Raw genomic sequence first — 19,260 nt, 5'->3', positions numbered from 1 at the left:
ACCCTGCTCGTAGTGGAGAAATCTGGGCTCTGCCATGGGCATGATGCAGCTGCTGGGGACTGGGGGCTTGGGGCAGCAGGGCTGGGGGCTGGCTCCGAATGGTTTTGTGCAAGGATGGGGCCGCTGATGGTGCGGTGATTGCTGCCATCTGTTGGCTCTGATAATTAATAAGCATGGCCAGCTGGTGCCATCCCTGTGTCCCTGCAGCTGGTGGGCAGCCGACTCACCAGGGGAAGAGAGAGCATCCCTGCCAGGTCACTCGGGGCCGGAGGGGTGAGCAGAGCAGGAGCTCAGCGCCCTGATGCAGGCTGCAGGCACTTATCCGCATCCCATGCCTTGCCTGGCCAAGTCCAAGGGGGTTTTGGTGTCCCTCAGAGGGTGGAAGCTTTCTACAAGCTACCTGCCATCAATTCTCCTGCATTATTGATAGGGTTGAGTGCATTTAATGCTCTGGTCAGTGCAGGGCAGAGATATTTCCAGCATGGGAAGAGAGCAGGGATGAGGGACCGCGGAGAGAAGCCATGACCGGATGGGGCAGCAGGAAGGGTGGAATTGGGGGACCCCTTTACAGCAGCTCTTCCATCAGCCAGGAGAAACCAGGTGGGCAGGAGAGACCTGGCATCACCTGGGGACCTTCTGCAGGTGGAGCCGGCTGCCAGCTGCACGTGTGTCCCCATGGGGCCGAGTCCTGGGCTGGGCTTCACGGCGGTGCAGGGCTGAGGAGGTGTTGGGAGGGAAGGAAAGTGAGGGCTCCAGAAGTGGTGGTGGTTGGAGGGGCAGTGGGAAGGGCTCCTCTGCTGCATTCGTGGTGAAAAAAGTGAGATGGAGAGCATGTTGCAGGTGAGTCGGGGGGCTGGGATGTGGGACGAGCTGGGGACACCAGCAGCTCATGGCACACCTCATATCCCCTTACGTGGGGGCAGCGTCCTTGTGCAGGCGGGGAGCACCCTGTAACCTTGTTGTGGTGCACGCAGGAGAGACCCAACAGGAGCTGGTGTGGGCTGGGAGGAGCATCTCCAGGGCACGCGATGTGTTCAGGAGCTGTTGGCTCACATCTGGCAGAGCACATGAGTCCTGGGCTCCTCTGCCTCCCTGCAACCGTGGAAGAAGCTCTTCTAGAGGCAGAAGGAGTTTTACCCGGACAGCTCCGTGTCCAAAATCTGCTCGTACCTCCTGCAGCTGCCCCAGAAGCAGCAGTGGGAGCTGCTGGAGCTCTGCTTTCAACCAAAGCAGGGTGCTCGAGCATGGTCACTGCTGAGTGGGGGCAGTGAAGAAGGGCTGCAGCAGCTAAAGAGCTCAGAAAGGCTCCGAGTCCTGGTCCCTGCACACCTGGAAACCCCCGAGGTGGTTGCATGGAGGTGAACAGATGGTCCAAAACCAAGCAGCAGGGAGGAGACCCCAGAGCCGAGCCCAGGCTGCTCCCGGGTGCTGGGCACCCCCGATGGTTTGGGGCGCAGGGGCTCTAAGCCCACCCGACCCAGCGGCATGGCTGGGACCCGCCGGCTGGTTTCCAAGAGCACTTATTTACTTCCTCTGCCCTTGGCTGGAACAATGCAAGCCAGGGAGAGGCGCAGGCCTCAGCGTTTCTGAAAATGAAGCGCTGAGTTCAGCACGGTTCGGCCCCGGCGCCCGCATAACCCTTTCGCTGCAGGATGCAGAGGGGGCCCCTGGGGGCAGCAACTGTGGGAAAGGTAAGGAGGTCTTGGAGGTGGAAGGAAATTCCTGAGTGAGGGCCACCAGGGAGAAGAAATGTCTTACAGCCAGGCCTGCATCTCAGCAATTTGCCACGCTGATTTTGCTGCAAAATCATTTTTTTCCTTTGTGTCCTGCATCTGTGCATGACCGCCCTCCATCCCCAGCTCCCCCCAGCTGGCACCACCCCAAGGCCAATGCATTTTGGGGAGCCTCTCTGCCCCCAGCAGCCAGGAGGCTGTGCTCAGGGCAGGGGGTTTTCACCTCTCCGGGCACGTTTGCAGCAGGTGAAAGCAGGAACAGGGAGCACAGGAATGAGGAAACGCCACGGCCAGCCGGACTCTGCCCTCCTGCCCGGGGCACTGCTGGGGCAGGGGGGGCTCTCGGCAGACAAGGGGAGGAAAACACTGCCCAGCCCAGCACCAAAGCAGGTTCCCCAGCCCTATCGGAGCATCAAAACTGCGGAACAGAAGTTTGTTTGACCCGAAACGAAATGTTTCATCTTGTTTGTTTGCTTTTTCCCTGGCTGCCGTCAGGTGGAGGCCGGTTTCCTTTTGCTTTCAGGTTCATTTTTAGATTACAAAGTGAAAAGCGAGGAGGCTTCGTTTTGAGCCTGCCAAGGAACGGTCAACGTCTGAGCGCTCCCAGAAGGAAACAGGAATATTGGATAAGATTATTAACCCTTTATTTGTTTTTAAAAGAAAAAAAAACAACACTATTTTTCTCAGCTAGCACTGTTTGCCCAGGCGCACAAATACTGCTGGGTCCACAGATCTCTTATCCTGTGTGTCTGCACTCGCAGTTTGTCCGAAAAGCAGCGAGTTCCCGAGCTGCTCCCCGGGCTGCTGAGCCTGTCCCTGGGCAGCGAGGACGGGAAGTCCCCAGCCTCAAGGACATGACGCCCGAGCAGGGGACAGGTGAGAGCCAGGAGGGACCGGTGGTGGCACGGCACGGGGTGGACACGCGTGGAGAGGGACGGAGCCCAGACGTGGTGGCCTCCCCGGCGCTCGTTTCCCGGTGAGGCTTCCCCTGGGGAGGCAGCGCCCTGTTGCCCCGCTGACCTCCGCTCCGGAGGCTCTGCTGGGAAGCGGAGGTTCCCGAGGTGATAAGCCTCTCTGGGAAGAAATTCCTTTCCTCGTGCAAGGGAGTGGCGGCGTTGGGGACGCCTTGCAGGCACGTCCACACCTCTGCGCACACCGCCAGCTCCCGGGGGACTTGGAGAGGTGGGAGCAGCGAGGCTGAGGCTCCCCGGGGAGGACGGCGGTGCCGGGTGCTGTGGAGGAGCAGGTCAGTACGGCCACTTGCACCGCCGTGTCCCCGTGCCTGTTGCATGCTGGCCGGCCCCAGCTGAGCAAACAGGGCTGGGCAGTGGTGCTTGCAGGTGCTCGGAGCAGCCGGGTGCAAGGGGGTGGCTGCACAGATGGTGGCTGCCCTCCAGAGCGGGGCAGGGAGTTGGGATTTGGGTCCTGGTGGGGTTGGAGGCTTGGATACGATGGTGATGAGCACACCGGGGAGGGATAGGTCTGTCCGGGGTCCTTTGTGTGCGGGAACCGGTGGGAGAGTGAAAGGGGAAATTGCAGCAGCAGGAGCTAGGTTTAACAAAGAGAATTTGGTGCCGGGAAAGGGTGAGACAGCCCCAGGGAGCAGCGGGGTCCCCAGGCTGCGTCCCCAGGTGAGGGTTGCCCAGGCAGCCCTGCTGCCTGTTTGGTGCCCTGGGGAGGGAAGCGGGGCCAGCAGCGGGGGCTGTGCCAGGGCTGCACAGGGAGCAGAGGCCCTGGGGGGCTGGTGGTGGTGGCTGTCCCCCCCAGGAAGGGTCTGTGCTGGTGGGGACCCCAGGACATCGCTTCTGCAGGACAGGGTGCTCCTAAGGAGGCCAGGGTGAGATCAGCAGCAGCAGAAATGGGGGCTCTGCAGGGGTACCCGTGGTGCTGAGGGCACGGGGGGGTGGAACAGGAGGGGGATGGGTTTCTGTCCAAAAAGAAAATTAAATTTCAGGTCAAACTGGGGGTTGATACCTTTAGTTGTAGAGGGATGGGTTTGGTTATCGAGTTATCTGGGTAAACTGGACAACAAACAGAAATTTCAAAAGAACAAATTATTATTTTTTTACATGAAACATAATCTTCTGTTGATTTTTTTTTTTTTTTTTTTTTTTATGAGTATTTTCCCCTGCATTGATTTTAATTTATAAATAGATGTTGCTAAAACAAACTGCCCTGCCTCAGCCCTGGCTATTTTGGCAAGGTGGGCCCAAACCAGCAGCTTCTGTCCCGTACAGATGGGCCTGGTGGCACCCCACAAACCCAGGCTGTGATCTGAATTCCCCGTCTGGTCCCCTGATCTTCAGAGCATCCCTGGGCTCACCGGGGGAGTTTTCTAAATCCGGAGCCTGCCAAGGCTGCGTGCAGTGGGAGCAGGCAGCGTCCTTGCCGGGGGCAGCGCCTGTCCCAGCCGCTCACCTTTGCACCGGTTCCCTCCGCTGTGCAGCTTTGCGGGGCTGCAGGGCAAGGATCAGCTCAGTTTTAGAACGCCAGGGAACAGCAGCAGGGCTTTGTGCCCTCACATTGAGGGCTGCAGCACGGAGGGGGAGGAGGACAGTCCCTCCCCCAGCCAACCCCAGCATTTTGACATCTGGGAGAGCCAGCGGTGCTCCTGGAGCATGGCACAGCAAGCAGGGCACTGCCGTGTGGCACTGGCATCGGCTGGCGTGAAGGTCCATCCCTAAAAACCTCCCTGCCTGTGACTTCTCACCCTGCACCTCCTTTTGTTGTTTTTCTCTTCACACAGGGGATGTGCTGACCTTCCCAAAGCTGCTCTGAAGAAGTCTGCCACCACGCTGAGGCCACCCAGAGGGTCCTGGGTGCTGCTCCTGGAGGCTGGGGAAGGTCACGGTGCGAGAGTCCACCCGGGCAGCCCCTGGTGGAGATCCTGTGCAGACACCAGATCGCTCCCTCCTGCTGTTTGTGGCTGCAGTTCAAAGATCTCAGGGATGAGATGAGCCCTGCTAGCCTCTCACGAAGTGGCTGTTTGTGCTGCAGAACCTGGTGCCTCGCTTGGCCATAGCTCGGAGGCCGGCGTGGTGCCCTTGCCGTGCAGCGGGGAGAGCGGGGCTGCTGGCTGGAGCGATGCTGGAGGATGCTGGAGGAGCCCCGGCGGGCTGTGCCGGCAGGTGAGGGGGTGTCACAGCGGCATCAGGAGTGGGGTTGGCTCAGGGCTGCAGCTCTCCGGAGGGGCCAGCTTGAAGCGCTCCCTGTGTCACAGCAGCAGCAGCCGGCAGGAGGAATGAGAGGAATGCGCCACGTGGGCCTGGCGACAGGCACCCGAAGGCGAGGGCGAGAGCGAGAGCGGAGCCTGGGGCAACCGCAGGGCAGCGATGCGGGCGTGAGATGTGCCCGGCCCCCGCCCCACAGGCAGATAGGGCCCGTTCAAAAGGCACATTGTGCATTGTGGCCGGGGCCGAGCTGCGGTGGGGCCAGCGGTGAGCAGCTCGCTCCCTCCACCAGCACAGCAGCAGCCCGCCAGCTCGGGGCTGGCGGCGATGCTGGACACATGGGCTGCTGCCTGGGGGCCCCTTGGCACCAGGACCTGTCCCTGGGGTGCACAGGTAAGCTGTCCATGGGGAGGCTACAGCCTGGCTCTGTCTGGCTCGGGGGGCTGGTTTATTCCCATGCCGTGGGGTTTTTGGGCATCCTGTCACCTCATCCTGCTGCCCAGGAGCACCCTGAGCACTGCAGGGCTCACAGAGCCCTGGGTGCTGGAGCAGGGGGGCAGCGCAGGGCCAGCAGCTGTGGTCGTGTGCCCCCGGGACCGCAGGGCCAGTGGGTGCCAGGAGCACAGCCGGAGAGCCTGGGACCTGCTCTCAGCTCCGGGCTGGGGCTGCTTCCTGCCCCGCATTGCAAAATCTTTCAGCAGCAGGGAGGTAAATGAGTCACTGGCACGAATGGGAACAACTCTCCACCAGCACTTTCAATTGGTCTCTTGAAAGAGCTCCCAGTTCCCTTTCTGAGGCTGGCCCAAACGCAAACAAACACTGAAGCAGCGAGCACAGCCATGAGCAAACCCCCTTCTCTCACCCAAGGAAGCTCCGTCCCCATTTTGCCCGGCTCTGCGGGGACACACCGGGGCACTCGGCCACGCTGCTGGGCGTGCCACCATGAGCGATGCCCCACCTGCCCCCTCCTTCCCCACGGCTGCCCATGGGACACAAGGAGACCCCTTGGGCCTGGAGCATCCCTCCGGGGGGCTGAACGCCTCCCCCTACTACCCCTTTTCCCCAGGTGAAGAGTGTGAGTCCTGCTGCCCCCGCTCGCCCCTGCTCCTGCCCCGCTGGGACCGCCTGCAGCGCACCGCCACCGAGCGCCGGGGACCATGGTGGCGAGGGACAACCATGGCATCAGGTACTGTCCCCAGGGAGGGGACACCAGCCTGCAGAGCCCGCAGGGACTGCCAGGGTGCGGGGAGCAGAGGAAGGGAGGGACGTGGGAAGCGAGTGCTGCCCAGCCCAGGCAGCTCTGTTGTAACTCTGCCTCTGGCTCCTTTCGCTTCCCCGTCTCCGTTTCCCCCCCCGTGTGTCAGAGGGGTTGGAGTTCCTGGATGAAGTCCTTTGTTAAGCGTGCTCAGTTCTGCTGTTGAGAAATGTAGAGGCTTTTCTTTGGAAGAAAAGCCCCATTTATTGCCTGTCCAGCCTTGGGCCATTCTTTTCTGCTGCTAACTCTAAGTAAGGATTATAATTCTGTGTGCAAATAACGCAGCTATTGGACTGGCTAGCAAAGTGGGCTGAATAATAAGACCTACAGAGAACAGTTATGGTCACAAAAGCAGCGTAGGAAAGCTGCTGCACTGTTCAGCTCCAGATCTCTGGGTACATGTTAGTTGTGCGAGTCCTCTCTGATTACTGACAAAAATGGGTTTCTAACCTTGTTATCCCTCCACAGCCAATACAGCTGTGGAAGAGCAAGCTGGATTTGTGTGTGCCTCAGCCATCATTAGCATAATTACCAGTGAAAGTTTCCACTCCTGAATCCTTTATGGCAATCGTTGGCAATGTGCGAAGCTGAGAGCATGCAGCTTGGATTTCAAATACCAATTGGATCAGGCAGGGGAGAAAATCTTATTCTGACCGGCAAATTGATGAGCAAAGAGTTTTGCAAGTCCTTGGCTTGCCTGTGCTGGAGAAATGCTCTCACTCTGAGATCTCCTCTGGAAAGCTTCTCTGTCCCGGTGTCTGCTCTGTGACACTGGCCCCAGAGCAAGCACAGAAAGTCCCTCACTTCAGGCCACCTCCGCTCTGGGAAGGACCCAGTCACCAAGGGTACCGTGTAGGCAGAATTCATGAGTCTTGCTTCCCCCTTTGGGTACGATTTCAGGGTGATGCCCTTTGCATGCAGTCCCCCAGGCAGATCTGCAGTATAGCCCACGGACTTTGCTTTCAGGTGGCATGCTTAGCCTAGATCCCACTACCAAACCTGACAGCAGTGTTTCTGTGTCCTGTGTAGGTAGGGCTGGGGCACCAGAGCCAAATGGTGCAGCTACCGAGGCAGCAGAAGGCTTGCCGGACACCTCCTCGGTGCTGCTGGCCGTCGGGGAGAGCTTTCCCCCAGGTAAGAGGCTGCCTTTGGCATCGCCCAGATTTCCAGTGGCTGCACGTACGAGGCCAGGCATCGTGGCTGAGCAAGCCCTGCCATCCCTCGGGTTGCTGGAGGGAAGGATGGGATCTGCCCATCAGTGGCTCCTTCCCCCCTAACCCTGCACCTTTCCTCTCCAAGAGATTTCGCTCTTCTTCTCCGTGGAGAGCCGCTCCTCCCGGTGCCTCAATTCCCAGCTGCAGGAAGCCGCCAGGAAGAAGCTGTGGGCCCTGGAGAGTGATGACAGAGCGGTCCGTGCCCTCTTCAAGGTGGGAGCTGATGGGGGAATGCTGGTCTGGTGGGATGTGTGAGGGGACACCAAGCCTGGCCTAGGAGGAGGAGGTCCTCTGGGATGTGTCCTGCATACAGGGGAGCTGGAATGATGTGGGAAAGGAAGTGGTGATGGGTGAGGGGTAGATCCTCATGTCTGGAGCCTCGTATCGGGGGCAGTAAGCTGCCGGAGGGATGGTGCAGGTAGCACCGGGGTGAGTGCTGAGGAGCTGGTTGTGCTTCATAAAGAAAAATCCCATTCATGCCCTGAACAATCCTTCCCAGCTGGCTTTCCATGCCCTCACCCCCGAGGGCACCCTGCAGAGCTGCCCAGAAGACCTGGGACAGTTCATAGCTTCAGTCTCAAGTGTGCTAATAAATGCCTGCCTGGTCTCATCCCGGGGGCTGCTTTTATGGCCACACTGCCAGGAGAACCCCTGTCAGGCTCCCATCCCTCTCCTTCAGCCTTGCTTTCTGTTCTCCGTGCAGGAGCTGTCAGCCAGGCTGGTGTGTGTACAAGCACAGGAAGATCGGTTCCTGCTCACCTTCAAAACCCTGGAGGAAGTCTGGAAGTTCTCCACGTACCTAGCTTTAGGTAATGTTTTCAAGGTGTGGGGGATCCAAATGGATGGTGTGAGAAGGAGTTTTGGAGAAGGTATTCTGTGACACCAAAAAAAAGTAATGCAACAGGGAGAACACCTTGAAGAGGAAGGAATATTAATGAGACCTTGGTATTCATGTACAGCTTCATGAAACCACAGTCTGGATCAGTGGAAAAGTTCCAGGAGGTTTCCTTTTGGGTAATTCCTCTATTGCACCTGGGGTTGGAGACAGAATTGGAGATCGTTGCCTTACAGCATGGTTGCAGATGGCAGATTAGGAGACACTGGAAAAAAACTGTTCGTGCTGCCACTGCTTTCTTCTTTGCTGTCGTAGGCTATGTGGGCAGCTGCTTGGAGCAGCTTCTCTTTGGCCAGGAGTACTGGCTGAACTGTGCTCTGATGGAGGACACGGCGATCAGAGTTAGCATGGATGAAGATCGCTTGGCCACCATCTACCTGGGTCTGCTGCTGCAGGAAGGTGAGACGGGGCTGCGACACCAGGACGAGGGTGGCCCTCTCCTGGGTCTGTCCTGCACTGGTGCCATTGACCTGGCCGTGACTCTTTCTATCTGCAGGTAACTTTTTTTCCAGAGCAGTGCCCGGTGTCTGCCAGCCTGAGGAAGGAGAGGAAGGCCTGCGGCTCCGCAGGAACGAGCTGATCCACGTGAAGAACATTGGAGAGGAGTCCATGTGGGAAGGGGTGTCCTTGCTGACGGGGCAACGAGGGCTGGTGCCTGTGGCAGCTCTCGAGCCCGTTCCTCACCCGTTTTACCAGTAAGTAGGTGGGCAATGGATGGTGCTCAAGCCAAGTTAATTCCTGACCCAGATGCACCAGCTAACACCAAGTCAGCAGTGAGGAACTGCTCTTACCTCTGACACTGGGCAAGAGCCAGATAATTTTGTGAGAATAAACACTGTAGAGACAGCCACTGGAACCAGTTCAGGTCCTGTAGTGGGACAGAGCAAGGGCATAGTTCTGATATCGTTCTTGTATAATATTGACTTAGGTCATACATGGGACTGTTTGTGATTTACAGGTCAGTAACTGGGACACAAAACAGCCTGTCTTGGCCAATGCCAGTCAAAATGGGGCCTGACACCTGGCTGAGCCTCACAGACAGTCACAGATCTTCTTGTAGGCACACAGAAATCCTCCTTAAGGGCTGGCAAAATCATCTGCCCTCTCTGTCCTCTGTGTCATTAGGGGGCCTCTGTCCTGCTGTGTGGGACTGTCCCTCGTGGTGGCCCGAGGACTGCTCAGGGAGGACCAGCATGGCTCGCTCTTGCCTTTCAGGTGGTTCCTGAAGAATTATGCCGTGAGTTTTGGCATTTCCCAGGAGATTGGTGGGGTGACCTCTCAACCGATCGGTGAGTGATACCTGTGTAAGGTGGCCGTCCTTCCCATCGGGGGCATGGCTTTTGGAGACTGGGTTTGGCCAAAAATGCAATGGGTCCATCTCCTGTTCTGACAATGGCACTCCATGGCAAGGGGTTGCATCTTGAGGCTCTCCTGAGTGGAGAGCAGACCTTTAAAATTGCAGGTGCTCAGAAGGGTGATCCAAGGAGCACAATAAGGGTCTGAGACTGAGAGCACAATAAAGCTCAGGGGACACAGAGACAGGCTGCTCCTGCTGAAATCACGGTCTCTTTGCCCAGGTCTTTTCCAGCAAGGAAGTTTTTGCACTGGGCCTCACACCAAAATGCAGTTGTTTGCCTTTGTTTCCCAGTGAAAGGCAGGTGCACAGCCACAGAGGACCATAAAGGAGCAGCATGGGATGAACTGAGTTTCTCCGAGGGAGACAGCATAGAAATCATCGGCTTCCTCATTCCAGGACTCCCGTGGTTTGTGGGCAAATCCCTGAGCAGCGGGAACGTCGGCTTTGTCCCAACGCGATGCATAAATGCCATGGCTTGTGAACCCTTGTAAGTTTACTGCTACCATCTAGATGAATTTAAAGTCAGGTGGAAAGCAGGGAAAGACACAAAATATGAGTTCAAGGCTATGTGTGAGTCCGGAGCAGGTAATTTGCTTTGCAAGGACTTCATAGAGGATTTGTCTGAGGTTTGTCCAGAAGCCTTGGCCAGGCTCTTCTGCCACCAGGCTGGCTTTGCTTGCCTGCTGAGGGATGCCAAGGCAGGACAACCACTGGCACAGCTCCTCTCTGAGCAGAATTGAGCACCCTGCTGTGGATGAGGACAAGAGTTATCTGGGGAAGGAGGGTGACACCTTAAGATCCAGCAGTTGTCTTTGTTGCTGCCTTAAAGACAGCTCCATTTCAATACCCATCCAAAAAGGCTTCTTCTCCAAGACCATGTGTGGGAGGATGGGGTCCTTAGGCTGTAGCTAGCTCTGTTAGCATCTGTTGGGCATTCCTGGGTCATGTTCACTCAAGATGAGTCTTAGGCTCTTTTCTCTGACACTACAGAGACACAGAGAGGAGATCAGATGTGTCCTGGCCTCAGAAAGGGCTTCTGGAGAGAAAAAAAAGGCTAATAGTTTACTCCCTCTGGCACTCCTTAGTTTCTCCATGGAGGAGATGGATCTGAGAGCCCCGATGAGGAAGGGGTCCAGACTCTGGTATCCACCTGCAGCAGAGCTTTTCTGGTGGGAGGAGGAGGAGGGGTGGGAAAACCCATCTCCATCCCACAGGACAGCTGTGCTGTCAGGGGATGGGGAGACACTGAACTGTTTTTCCATTGTGTCTGCTTCAACCTAGGGGAAAGGGCTTGGTGTTTCTGAGCGAAGAGGAAAAATCCCCCCTCCTGCGCATCCCCTGCAATGGGGGCGAGCAGCACTTTGCCACCCTCCTGGGCGAGCTGGCACGCACAGACATCACATCCGTGTACCGGCTGGGTGAGTTCCCCTCCTCTTCTGTGCCTAGTCCTATTGATCCCCCCAGGGAGCAGCCCTGGGCCATGCCTAGAGAGCTCCTGCTCGGGGCTCTGCCGAGGTGAAGACAGCCGCCAGGCCCTCTGCTCAGCCTGGCCTACGGGGCTGGAGATACCCTAAAGGACTGCATTTTGCAGGAGGCTTCTCTGCTGCAACTGTAATCACCGGGGCTCTCCCAAATACAGGTCTGGGGTTTAGCAAAGCAGCAGGAAGTTTCTGTTAGGTTTGTGTGCTCTGCCTGCACGATAGCATTAACCGAGCCCTTGGGCTTTCTCTTTCTGTTTGTCTCTTTGTCTAGACGGTTTTGAACCCACAGCCATGTTCCCCAAGGTGCCATCAGGTGAGTGTGTGGAGGATGCTTTTATAAATATTTCAGAGGGTGAATTTTGACATGGGGAAGCATTCGGCTATGGTTTTCCTGTCCCCTTCCAGAGGCTGTTCTCCATGGTGGTAAGGATATCCAGCTGTTCCAGTCCTGGGAGGAAATAAATGGCCTGGCTACAGCTAGCACCTCCGAGCAGTCTAGCCCCGGGAGTGAATTGGCCTCTGCCATGTTGGAAGATGTTCTCCTGGACAAGCTGGATGACTTTGATGATCCCAAGTTCTTTATTGACCTGAATGCTGGACACATGGAAGATGCCGATGTCTTTGACCCCATACTGACCTTCCTTAACCACGAGAGTTATGTGCCCAGTTTTCAAAGCCTCTACGATATGAGTTTTTCCTTTCTCAACTCCACTTTTTATGGTTTCTCTGATGAAGATGAACTGGTCTTGTACCTTGAAACGTCCAGGAACTGGGCTAAGAGGACTCACGCAATTTGGGCTCATGTGAGGCTCTGTTTCCTCTTGGGCAAGCTCTGCATCAGAAAGGTCAAGTTCTCCCAGGCTCGAGTCTATTTCGAGGAAGCCCTGAGCACCCTGGACAGGGGCTTTGGGGACCTGCCCCTGCTGGCTGCCTTGCACGTGAACCTCGCTTCCATCTACCTGAAACAGAACATGAAGAACAAATTCTCCTCCTTGCTGGGCAAAATGGTGACCTTGCTCGTCTGCTTGCCTGGCCGCCCTTTTAGCTCTGAGAACGAGCTGGAAGTCATGGTGTACGTGCTGAGGGAAGCCATTGCCGTGGGCAATGCTCCCCTGGAGGCGCGGGTCTGCTTCTTTATTGTCAAGCTCTTCCTACAGCTGGGAAAAACCGACGAGGTGCTGCCCTTTACTGAGCATCTCCAGTGTCTCACCACCACGTTACTCAGCCCAGACGCTGGTGCTGTGCCGCTGGATGTCACCCCCATCTTGAGCTACCTGTACGACAAGAAATACTTGCCAAACATTGCGCTGGCCTCCGCCAGGCTCTTTGTTCCCAGCGGCACCAAGGGGGCACCAACGCCCATTTGGAGAGCTGGCTTCATCCTCCAAACTACATCCAAGCTCCTGGGAAGCCAACCGGAGAGGAGCAGCATCCCGGCGCTGGCTTGTTCCTACCTCCAGCAGGCCCTGCGCTTCTCCTGCGAGAGCCGTGCCGTGCCCACCCAGAGGACGCTGTGCACCATCTTGTCCCGGCTGCACCTCCAGCACGGCCTGCTGCACGGGGCGCTCCACCACGCCACCAGGGCTGTGGCTTTCAGCAGGCTGATGGGCGAGGAGGAGGCCTTTGAGTCTTCCCTCTCCCTGGGGTGGACGTATCTCCTGAACAGCCAGCCGGGCCCAGCTGCAGAGATCATGGGGCAGCTCCTGCAGTCCCTGCATGGGACGGACAGCGTGACGCAGGGGGGGGCCGTGCACAACCTCCTGGCCATTGCCCTCAAAGGGGAAGGACGGGTGCAGAAGGCTGCGGAGAACTACCTCCGGGCTCTGCACAAGGCCAAGGAGACTGGCAACAAGAGGAACCAGGCCATCGCCCTGGCCAACCTGGGGCAGCTGAGCCTCTCGCATGGAGCGAGCCAGCTGTCTGAGCTCTACCTGCTGCAGTCTGCTCAGCTCTACGCCGAGCTGCAGGGCTGCCAGGATCCAGAGCTGGAGGCGGTGCAGGTGCTGCTGTGGCTGGCGCAGGCCATGGTGAAGAGACAGAAGGTGGAAGATGGCAAACTCTGCTATGAACTGGCGCTGGGTTTTGCCCTGAAGTGGCGTAACGTGAGGAGTGAGTACCACTGGGCTGGCAGGAATTCACCGTGGTGCAATGCCTGTTAGGTCCCTAAAGCTGTCCCTTTCCCTTCCCTCTACCACGCAGGTCAGCTCCACGTCACGGAGGCTCTCTGCCATTTCTACAGCGAGGTGTCCCCCAACCTCCAGGCCTGCATCACCTACCACGAGCACTGGGTGTCTCTGGCCCAGCAGCTCCAGGACAGAGAGATGGAAGGCGATGTTTGGCAGACCCTCAGCCAGCTCTACCAGGATTTGGACACCTCCGAGTAAGTCCTGAGTGGGGCTGTGAGTGTAGATGCTGTCAGAGCAGTTTCTGCTTGCCCAACACCAGAGCAGTGGCCTTTCTGAGGTGTCTGGAGCAAAAGTCCCCAGGGAGAGGTGGGGAAGGTGTGTGGCAGCTCCTGTTTGGCAGGCTGGTGGCTGGGGAACTGCTGAGGGCTGTGAGCTGTCCCTGTGCCGTGACGGGGGGAACAGCTCAATGTCAGCCAGAACGTGGTGACTGCTGGGCAAACACCGGGCTGCGAGCTGGGGCACGGCCAAACACGGCTCTCCAGAGACACACGCAGCCCTCTTCAGAGGGGACCCAGTGACAGGGAATTCATCACTTCCTTTGGAGGCTTATTTCAGTGATTAATCACCGTCCGCCGATAAAAATAGACTCCTTATCTGTTATTGAAACAAGCCTGGCTTCGGCCTCCAGCCGCTGAGTCTGCCCTTCCCATCTCTACGGGAGTATTTTCCCCAGGGAATCACGTAAGACCCTCTGTCAGCTCACCCTTCAGTCTCCCACTTGACACATGCAGATGACATAAGGTTAGGCAGGAGGGGAGAGAAAAACTTGGGCAGACCACAGACTTTCTTCCGTTCTTGAAAGCAAACGTGTCCAAGAGCAGAGATCTGGCTCCCACGTCCCAGGAGGACAAGTGGGCAGGGACTGTCATTAACTGGGACATTAACCTTCCCCTGCTGGGTCGCAGTGAGTTCAGAGGGAAGGAATTTAGGAAGCAGACGCCTGTCATGTGAGCGGTGCTATTTAAGATCACAAAGCGTCCCCCAGCCTGGGCTGGAAGGACAGCTGGAGCGCAGTCAGCAGCAGGCGAGACACCAGGCAAGCAGAAATGCCCTGGGCACTGCCCTGCGCTCCCCTGGCCACGGGTGCCTCCTGCCTTCAGCCTGTCACCTTGTCCTGCTGCTCGTCCCCTCGTCCTCCAGTGATGTGGGGCTTGGGAAGGGGCTGTCAGGCCTTGAACATGTGGCCACAGAGCTCTTTTCGGATGTCCCAAGGGGCAAACAGCAGGCAGAGATGTGGATCTGGGTTCCAGAGGCTGTTTGGGAGATGAAGGTGCAAGCACTGCCAGCCTGCACTCCCTTTGTGTGCTTGGTGTAGGGGGAAATAGGGTTGGCAGGTGACTTGGACAAACCTGCTTCATCAGCTAAAATGAGGAGCAGCCACTGGGGAGCTGCTTCCCGGGGGCTGTTCTGAGATAGGAAACACACATATACCTGTACGTCCTGCCCTTTTGCCAGTACACATGGCTAGGAGCTGTGGCTCTAACCTGCAGCAACAGCAGGAGGAGAAGACAGCACTACTAACAGGGAGGTGCTGCAGCCCTGCAGCTGGTTGCTGGTGCCCCGTGGTTGCTCTGTAATGGCTTTCTGCCTGTTGCTGTTGCAGGGCTTTGAGAAGGTCTCTGGACTGCACCAAGCAGAGCCTAAGGATCTTCATCGACCTGGAGGAGACTGGCAAGGCGGCAGAGGCCTGGCTGCAGGCAGGAAGGCTCTACTACCTTATGCAGGAAGATGAGCTGGTGGAAATGTACTTCCAGGTATGGGGGAGGTGTCTGGGGCAGCCCCGTTCCCACCCTGGCTAGCTGCATTCCCATCAGGGCTGTGTGGCTCAGGGGGAGACATTTGGGGCTGGAAAACTTGGAGAGTTTTCTCATGAGCAGCAGAAACCTGCTGCTGCAAGGAAGCGCTGTTGCCTCAGCACTCGTGTTTAAATTTCCTATTAATTTTCCTATCTTTCCTTCCATCTGCTGGGTTTGGAGGATTCTGGGGTGAAAGTAAGTGAATTTATGGAGTCAGAAAGTGATGTGGGAGTGCCAGAGAGAGCCGGAGCTGCTAGGTGATCAGTTCCCATCGAAATGCACATAGGTAAGGGTCAGGTGCCCGGGATGTGCTTGGAGATTTCTTGGAGCAGAAGACTTCTGGCTTCTTTCCATCTCTAACATTATTCTATCAGCTGGGCTGCAAAGAGGAAGAACTACTCATAAAATCTTAGGGTTGCATCCTCCAGGGAGCATCTATTTAGAGATGCAGAAGCCTTCCACATGCCCGAAGTAAGCAGAGCAGGAGGCTGGCTGGGTCTGCTGGTGCTGCACTGAGCTGGGGTCTCCAGCAAAGCACCAGCCTGAGCACACACAGAGGATGCTCTGCGTCCTCACTTTGTGACCCCAGAAGCATTTCAGAGCTGGTGGGGCTGGCTGACTGAGGCACCTGGTGGTGGGGACAAGGAGAGGAGCCTTTCCATCAGCCACACTAGCCTGCCCCCAAATCAAGGTGCTAGAGGCACCTGTGTTACTGGTACTGGGAGGCTGCTCAAGGACCTGGGTGCCTCGAACATGTGGCTCTAGCATCAGCTGGTTTCCTAGCCCAGAATGAAGAGCCATCATTGCCTTTCTCGTGGTTTCAGCAGGTTTCCAGGGTCTAAAGAGGGGTGACTTCCCATTAAGACGAGCCAGTGGAGGACAGATCTCAGCAGGACATGTCTGCAACCCTGAGGGGCCCTTTTCCAGGCACGGTCATTGGCAATGATCGATTGTAACAGTGAAAGGAACAACACGTTCCTGCTGGAAGGTGGCACCAGGGTCAAGTGTGCAATTGGCACAGACATCTCTTCTTCCCAGAAGTTAGCATACCTGCCCTCCTGCTGGCTCTGCCCTTTCCCTGTCCTGGCTCTCTGCTCCCCTTGTCAATCTTCACGTTGGCTCCATCACACCGCAGGGACAGCCCAGCACAGGGCAGCTGCTGCCTGCACCCTTCCCACTCTAAATCCTGATGCCAAAGGACGTCCTGGCTGGTCGGTCTGGCACACTGACCCTGCATGGGGATGGGTGGGTGGCTCCATCCTCACACGTCACCAGGAAACACAGCACAATGTCCCCCCAGCTTGTTTACCAACCCGTGTCCTTGCTGTGTGAGCACTGGGGCTCACGTTTAGGGTGACTTGGCTTTATTTTGTTACTCCAAAGTCTTTGTGCAGATGTCTCTTTCCAAGTCTCACTGCAGTTCCTCTTCCCTCTAGGCAGCCATTCAGACAGCTCTGAAGTCTGAGAACTTCTCCTTGGCCATGGAGCTTTATGAAAAAGCAGGCGATACCTTTTTCAATGGCAGCCGAAACAGAGACCGAGCAGTGGAGTTTTACAGGGTACTGATCCCTCCAAGTGTTTCTCTGTTTATGTCCCTGCTACACGATGGCCACGGGGAGCTGTGCCTAGCAGGATGAAGGGTGGAAAGGGACGAGGTCGTTCTGTGTGTGCTGGCACACAAATGTGGCTGGGGGGGAACATGCAGCATGGACACATCTGTAACACCTTACTCCATCTCCTGCTGCTCCATCACCCCTCTGCGGGCAGTGCTGTACCCACACCTCCAGGAACAGCCTGGACTCACTCTTTTCTCTCCCCAGGGTGGTGCTGTGCCCTTGGCCAGGAAGCTAAAGGCCCTTAAGACAGAGCTACGGCTGTTCAACAAGCTGGCAGAGCTGCAGATTGGGCTGCAAGGCTACGAGAAGGCGCTGGAGTTTGCCACGCTGGCAGCCCGGCTGAGCATCAGGGTGGGTGAGTGATGCACACCCCCGGGGAGCAGGGCAGAGGGGGTGCTGTCTGCGTGACAGCACTGTGCACGTGAAAGGGAGATGCTCCTGCTTTCATAAGACCTCTGGACCAATTCTTATCCCAGGGGTTACATCTCTTTAAAGGCTGCTTCCCTTTTTAAGCTGCCCACAGGGGTGCTCTGCTGTGGTGGCGGTGGGGCTGGCTGAGCAGAGGGCTGTTGCTACACCAGAGTACAGGAAATCTTATGAGGGCATGGGACTGAACAGTTCCTCTTTGCCCTGGCTCTTCCGATAAACCTACCCCTTTCCATTGCAGAAGTAGGATTAATGAGCAAAATAAATGCCTGAGACGGAACCAGCCTTGTAATAACCCTCTCCAGCCCCCAAGAAATCCCCTGGTTGAATGATACATGGTATATATGGCAATATATATATGCTATATATAGACTGGCAATCTATCCCACTTTGGTATCAGCACCCCTGATAGCTCTGTTTTCTCTGGACCATCTTCAAAGGCAGTGCCTCCTTATGCAGACAGATATCTGTGCCCTGGGGCTGTGGAGCAAACACATCCCTGAGCGGCTCGGTGTGCTGGGCTAGGAACTGTGTGTGAGTGCCCTGCAGTCTGACTGTATCAGCAACTTTTTTCCAGGAGATCAATTGCAAGAGCTGATTGCATTCCACCGCCTGGCTACAGCCTACTATTTTCTGCAGATGTATGAGATGGCAGAAGACTGCTACCTGAAGACTCTCGCCCTGCGCTCCCCTGTGCTGCAGTGCTCTGGAGAGGCCCTGTACTACTCCAAGGTGTATTGCCACCTTGGCAACCTCACGCTGCACAAACTGAAGGTAGGAGGACACTTGCTATGATGCTGTGTTGTGTTCTTGGGTCTTCATGGGGCGCTGGAGGTGGAGTATCCCATCTGCTGGCAAAGCAGCAATGGTTATATACAGCAGCATCCTGTGGCTCTCTGTCCTGGCTGCAGCTTTACAATAAGCACACACAGTGCTGGCACAGCCAGGTTTTGACATGGGACAGGCAGTTTGGAAAGAAGTGCTAGCACTTAGTGACTGTACAGAGCCCATTTCACTGAATTCAGGTGTCACTGGGTTCTGCCTGGAACCGCTGGGCTCTGCTCCAGCACCCTCACACCCCGTGGCCTTGCATTACTTCCTAATTGCCCTGCTCTTTATGCTTAGGACGAACAGGATGCAGCAGCCTACTTCCTTCTGGCCCTTGCTGCGGCGACCGAGCTGGGAGACCAGGAGCTACAAGGCCGCATTCACGCCAAGCTGGCTGACATCCCCAGGGTCACGCTGGGGCCCGTGGGCACGCCGGGCTGTGCCACGTACCGGGCCCGGTGGCTGAGCGAAGGCGGCCACGTCGTCTGACCCATCCATCGCCATGGGGACGTGCCTGCAGACAGCTTCTTGCCTCGTACGGGTCCACGTGCTCTCCAGAAGCAGCATCCCAGGAGGGGTCCGGCCTCCTGACAGCGATTTATCTCCATGTCCCCAGCAGACAAGGGACCTGGGACCCTCATTTCTTGGGAGTGGCGCTGTGTGCCATGGCACTGCTGGCAGAGCGAGGCAGGATGGGGCCCAGGAGCAGGTGCTGGAGCACAGTGCAATGGGGAGAGAGGCAGGCAGCACTCCAGGAGTGTGGCTGTGCGGGATGGGGATGAGGACAGGAACATGGACAGGGATGGGGACAGGGTGTCACCCATCCCCACCCGGACCCCACCGGACAGCTCAACCGGCGATGGGACACCTCCGACCCGAGCGTGTTTTAACTCGAATAGCAACTCTATTTATTCCTACCTGTTCTCTGTGCTGTGTGCTATGCTCCGTGACCCCACAGCTCCGCAGGAGCCGGCTCCTGTTGGGCACCGAGCTGCAGCCCCGCTCACCGCCAGGGCGCACCAGAGCCCCGCGGTTGCGGGCGGCGGAGCCGCTCCTCGTCCCGCTCGGCCCCAGCCCTGCTGCGGGTGCTGAGCCAGGGGGGAGCGCTCCCCCGGGCTCGAAAGGCTGTGCCAGCGAGCTGGGGCTCCACGGGGAGACCCTGCTGCAAGTCCCTTCGTCTCCCTTCCATGCTGCGCCCCTTGGAAGTGCCAAACGCGCAGCGTGGGTCTCCTCGCCCCCGCTGCAAGTGCCCACTTCGTTTTCCCCTTCTGTCCCCTGTGAGCCATCCATCACCAGGGCAGCG

General features: G+C 57.2%; 1 protein-coding gene across 7 annotated transcripts; it reads left to right on the top strand.

The window, feature by feature from the left end:
* Nucleotides 1–1,811: 1,811 nt before the first annotated feature.
* Nucleotides 1,812–18,874, top strand: SH3TC2 (SH3 domain and tetratricopeptide repeats 2). Of its 7 annotated transcripts, none has more exons than XM_027468529.3 (19): nt 1,812–2,609; nt 4,480–4,861; nt 5,970–6,089; nt 7,188–7,292; nt 7,458–7,585; nt 8,076–8,181; nt 8,523–8,666; nt 8,764–8,962; nt 9,483–9,556; nt 9,916–10,111; nt 10,906–11,042; nt 11,377–11,418; nt 11,511–13,214; nt 13,305–13,485; nt 14,895–15,045; nt 16,524–16,646; nt 16,908–17,058; nt 17,707–17,903; nt 18,255–18,874. In XM_027468529.3, exons 2-19 carry the CDS (start codon nt 4,828–4,830, stop codon nt 18,444–18,446), a joined length of 3,984 nt encoding a protein of 1,327 aa, XP_027324330.1. In that variant the 5' UTR covers nt 1,812–2,609; nt 4,480–4,827; the 3' UTR covers nt 18,447–18,874. The 7 variants fall into 7 exon arrangements, with proteins under 7 accessions (XP_027324330.1, XP_027324331.1, XP_071879325.1 ...); XM_027468530.3 differs by lacking the exon at nt 1,812–2,609 and adding an exon at nt 2,620–2,979; XM_072023222.1 differs by lacking the exons at nt 1,812–2,609; nt 4,480–4,861 and adding an exon at nt 4,932–5,296 and having other exon boundaries at nt 16,908–17,054; nt 17,769–17,903.
* The last annotated feature ends 386 nt before the right edge of the window (nt 18,875–19,260 follow it).

The sequence above is a fragment of the Anas platyrhynchos genome, chromosome 14 (genome assembly GCF_047663525.1).
Source record: "Anas platyrhynchos isolate ZD024472 breed Pekin duck chromosome 14, IASCAAS_PekinDuck_T2T, whole genome shotgun sequence".
NCBI classification, from domain to species: domain Eukaryota; kingdom Metazoa; phylum Chordata; class Aves; order Anseriformes; family Anatidae; genus Anas; species Anas platyrhynchos.
Note: the sequence above shows the minus strand (reverse complement) of the source record. Positions and strands in the feature narration are given on the sequence as shown.